The 4,136-nt window shown below is 35.6% G+C and overlaps 1 protein-coding gene across 1 annotated transcript; it reads left to right on the forward strand.

Annotated features, from left to right (window-relative positions):
- Positions 1–746: 746 nt before the first annotated feature.
- LOC133710742 (bidirectional sugar transporter SWEET17-like) lies at positions 747–2,988 on the forward strand. The gene is made up of 6 exons (XM_062136878.1): positions 747–1,016; positions 1,110–1,146; positions 1,242–1,452; positions 1,557–1,718; positions 2,232–2,351; positions 2,599–2,988. Exons 1-6 carry the CDS (start codon positions 983–985, stop codon positions 2,758–2,760), a joined length of 726 nt encoding a protein of 241 aa, XP_061992862.1. The 5' UTR covers positions 747–982; the 3' UTR covers positions 2,761–2,988.
- The last annotated feature ends 1,148 nt before the right edge of the window (positions 2,989–4,136 follow it).

Genomic DNA, 4,136 nt, shown 5'->3' on the forward strand with positions numbered 1-4,136 from the left:
CTAAACTGAGTGCTATAGAAATGTTTTTTTTTTTTAAATGATAGATATATTTTTAATATTTCAAGTTTTGAAATACTTATACCGAACATGTATTTACATCTTAAAAACTTGTAGTTTAATTCCCCGTTTTCATTCTACAATCCAGTATTACAAAAATAGTTTCATAAAACGTTACAAGACACACCCTTAATTTTCTTAATTCTTCTCTTGCTCAAAATATGCATCTATAGTCGTTTGCTTTTTGAGTAGATGACCAATGGATTTTAGGACGCGAAGCATCCTCAGCTAAACTTGGAGTTAGTTTTTTTTTTCCTTCTTTTTTAAAGAAAACTTGGAGTTTTTTTTTTTTTTTTTTTTTTTTTGACTTTGTCAAGGGAAACCCAAAGGCTTCCTAGGCCCAAGATAAACCCCTTCGGCGCATGTGAAATGCTCCAACTGTGCATTGCAGCACAGTGCCTCGCCACTTTGACAGCTTCGGGGTTCGAACCTAGGTTGGGGAGCACACCCAACTAGGCAAGTTAAGGATCTGTTAACTGCAGTTTAGAGATTGCAGATTACTTGGTTAATTAGTCAGTTAGGTAATTACATAGAGTTAACATATAAATTAAGGTTCTGACTCATGATTGTAATGAAGCCAATGATCATTCCAAATGATATATTTAGTTTATTCCCAGCACGTGAATCTTGCACTCATATATTACGTACATCTTCCTTGCTTTTTTTTCCCTGTTTCGGTGGTCTTGCTTGTTTAGTAATGTATGCGCATAGACTTTCTGATCAGTCTTTTTCACAACAAGAAATGCTTTCCATTATGCTCAACCCAGACCCACATTGTTAAACATTATAAGTTCTTGAACCCACATTGTATAATCAACAAAGAAACTCTCTCTCTCTCTCTCTCTCTCTCTCTCTCTCTCTCTCTGGCGAAGACCAAGCAAGAACGAGATCGGACTGGCTACTACTCCATATTGTTTCTCTAGATATGGAAACTTTAAGTTTCTATATCGGAGTTATTGGTAAGAATTGATTAAACCCTCAACTTTGAGTTTCTGTATGTTCATGTAAAGAAAGACAAATAGTTAACTTTCCTTTTCAATATATAATTGCAGGCAACCTCATTTCAGTGCTAATGTTTCTTGCTCCTGTGTAAGAACATCGCTAGCTCAATCTCTCATCTAAATCTCAAGCTACCTCTGTTTGATTCCCTGTTATAAATAAGTAATAACATACAATCTTTTCAGGTATACATTTTCGAGAATCATAAAGAACCGTTCGACAGAAGAGTTCAGCAGTCTTCCCTACGTCTGCACATTCCTCAACTGCTTCCTGTGGACTTACTACGGAATCATAAAGCCCGGAGCTTATCTTGTATCCACCATCAATGGCTTCGGAATTCTTGTCGAGATCATCTATCTCTCTTTGTTTCTAACATACGCCACAGCAAACAAGAGGGTGAGCACGTTATGACCAATTAATTATGAACAGTAATTTTACTAATTAAGATTTAAGAGTGAATCAGGAACAAGTCTTTTTGCCGTTACAAATACCGATTTCAGGTGAACACGGCGATCTGGATTGGTATCTTGGATGTGGGTTTTCCGGCAGCGGCCATGTTAGTGACTTGGCTGGCGTTGAAGGGAGATGTACGTATTAATGCAATAGGGTTCTTGAGTGCTGGCCTCAATATCATCATGTACGCCTCACCTCTAGCTGCAATGGTAAGTACTGTAGCACGCCCAAATTTTGCTTTCTACACACAGAATTTGGTCAACTTTACAGATAGTTATTTTATTTCTGAACAAAATAATTCGTGATTGTAACGTATGAATAAATCCAACTTTGTATTATAAATATATCATTATCATTTTAAATTGCAAGGTTGAGCTGTTAGCTTCTTGATGATCGACTTTTTCATGTTCTTAATTGTTGATTCGTTTCTTCTCGTGCTCTTTATCCTTTTTTTATAGTTTGATCATGTCCCCATAGACTAGGACATTTTATTACATTTTTATTTTCTTTTTATATTTGTTTTAAGAAGAAGAGGACAATTTATAATTGGTGGAAAGTAGTTGGAGCTAGCTAGATGTGTTCTTATAGCAGGTCTTCAGATTTCTATTAAGAAATAAATGAATGGATATTTCTCTAGCCATGAAATTAACGAATTAATATTTTCTGGACGAAATGAAATGAAGTGATATGTTTTAATGCTTCAATTTCAATGTCATTTTCAGAAAACAGTGGTGACAACTAAGAGTGTGGAGTACATGCCATTTTGGCTATCATTCTTCTTTTTCCTCAACGGAGGGGTCTGGCTTTTTTATTCTTGGCTTGAACAAGATTATTTTCTTGGGGTAATACTAATTTTCCTAATCTCTTACATATGCATTCTTTTCTTTTGATTATTGTTAAAATATTGTATAAATACTAGTTATTTGAGGAAAATTAAAGTAGGGGAATGATTTTGCACCCTACTTTTACACTTGCACTGCACTTTGGTTTACCTTAAAATAGAGTGTAAGTGGTAAAGTATATTGAAAACTAGAGTGCCTAAATCACCGCCCCAATTTTGTTAATTTTGGGTGTGCATCGGCTATATAGGTACCAAATGGGATGGGGTTTTTACTCGGAACAGTGCAGCTCGTGCTATATTGCATTTACACAAAACCAGCCAAGAAGGAAGACAAAAGCTTATCAAGTGCACTACTGGTGGAAGAAGGAAGAGAACATGAACCTCTTAACTCATCAGATACTACTACTTAATTAGCTCATCAGTACTCATAAATGCACTTTAGACTCAAGTTTTTGAGTTGAAAATGTAGGTAATTTTCAGCTTACAAGTGTGTATTGGGGAGCCAATTAAGTATATAGGTTTTTTTGGAGTTGACTGTTAGTGTATGTAATTTTGATTTCAATAGAATGATATTATATGTACACTACCTAGTAGTACTCTTCCATGTTTCAAAATTCAAAGGGCTGTCTTCTAATCAAGTCTATATGTCTCTTCACATACTAGAAAAGGTCTCCAATAGACTGAAACCGCAAATGAAGATAATGAGTTAGAGAGAAGATCGAGTGTCGTATACTATTTGCAGCCTATTTCTTCTCTTCTCTATCATTTTTGGCGGATCCTTTCTATCTTTGTATTTGCTTAAAAGATCAACATTTTGTTTTTCAATAGAATGTTGCAGGAGGCACACTAAGTCTGAAATTCTCACTTTTTCTCTTTGAGTTTGAAATATTTCAAAGTCGTACTATCATTTTTGTATTGTAATGATTATGTTTTTTCTAGTAACTTATTATATAACCCTATATATAATTTTTTCTAGTTAATATAGGTGATGTTTCCATTTAGATATACACAAACATGTGTGTGTGAGTTTTGATTCTTGAATTGTCTTGCACGCTCCATAAAAGCCATGCTTGAATTTAAAAAGCAAATGCTGAATGAACAGTACTTTTATTTGGTACATAATGACCAAAATATTTTGGAATTGAAGGAAGGCAGAAAATTTATGGTTAAACTTATAGACCGAGGCAATCTTGGTCCATATAAAGTCGCCGAGATTGCTAGTGAAATTTAAGAGCAGCTTAATGCCTTAATTGGTCCCCTTTAGGTTCCAGTCCATTCCTGCAACTGCTCTCTTGCAGCTTCTTGCTACTCGATATATTCAAAACGCACTTGCACATATCAATACATCTCCTGGTCTCCATGCCAATTATTTAGGACCAATGGCGCCCTCCAGAAAAACTGTTTTTTTTTCTTTTTTCTTTTTTTCTTTTTGTGTGCCTTGGACAGTTGGACGACCAATGCGCAGCCAGTAGCTAGCTCAAACCCCTATATTTCCAGGGAATCCCACAATGGAAATAAGTCTGATGATCCTGGATACCAACACATGTGGGTGGGGTATTCTGCACTGCCCTGGGCAATGCCAATGTCGGCTCCAGTGGCACCCTTCTTAATTACCCCACCATCCAGAAGTAAGGTAATTAATTAGCTCACTAATACCTAAACCATACCCTACAGTTGCAGAAATTTTAGCTGCTTATTTTGATATTTTCTGACTACTTTTTTTATCTCACTGTTATTCATGGTTTTTAATATTGTTCTCCCTTTCAAAATCATTAGCCTCTTAACA

The sequence above is a fragment of the Rosa rugosa genome, chromosome 5 (assembly GCF_958449725.1).
Source record: "Rosa rugosa chromosome 5, drRosRugo1.1, whole genome shotgun sequence".
NCBI lineage: Eukaryota > Viridiplantae > Streptophyta > Magnoliopsida > Rosales > Rosaceae > Rosa > Rosa rugosa.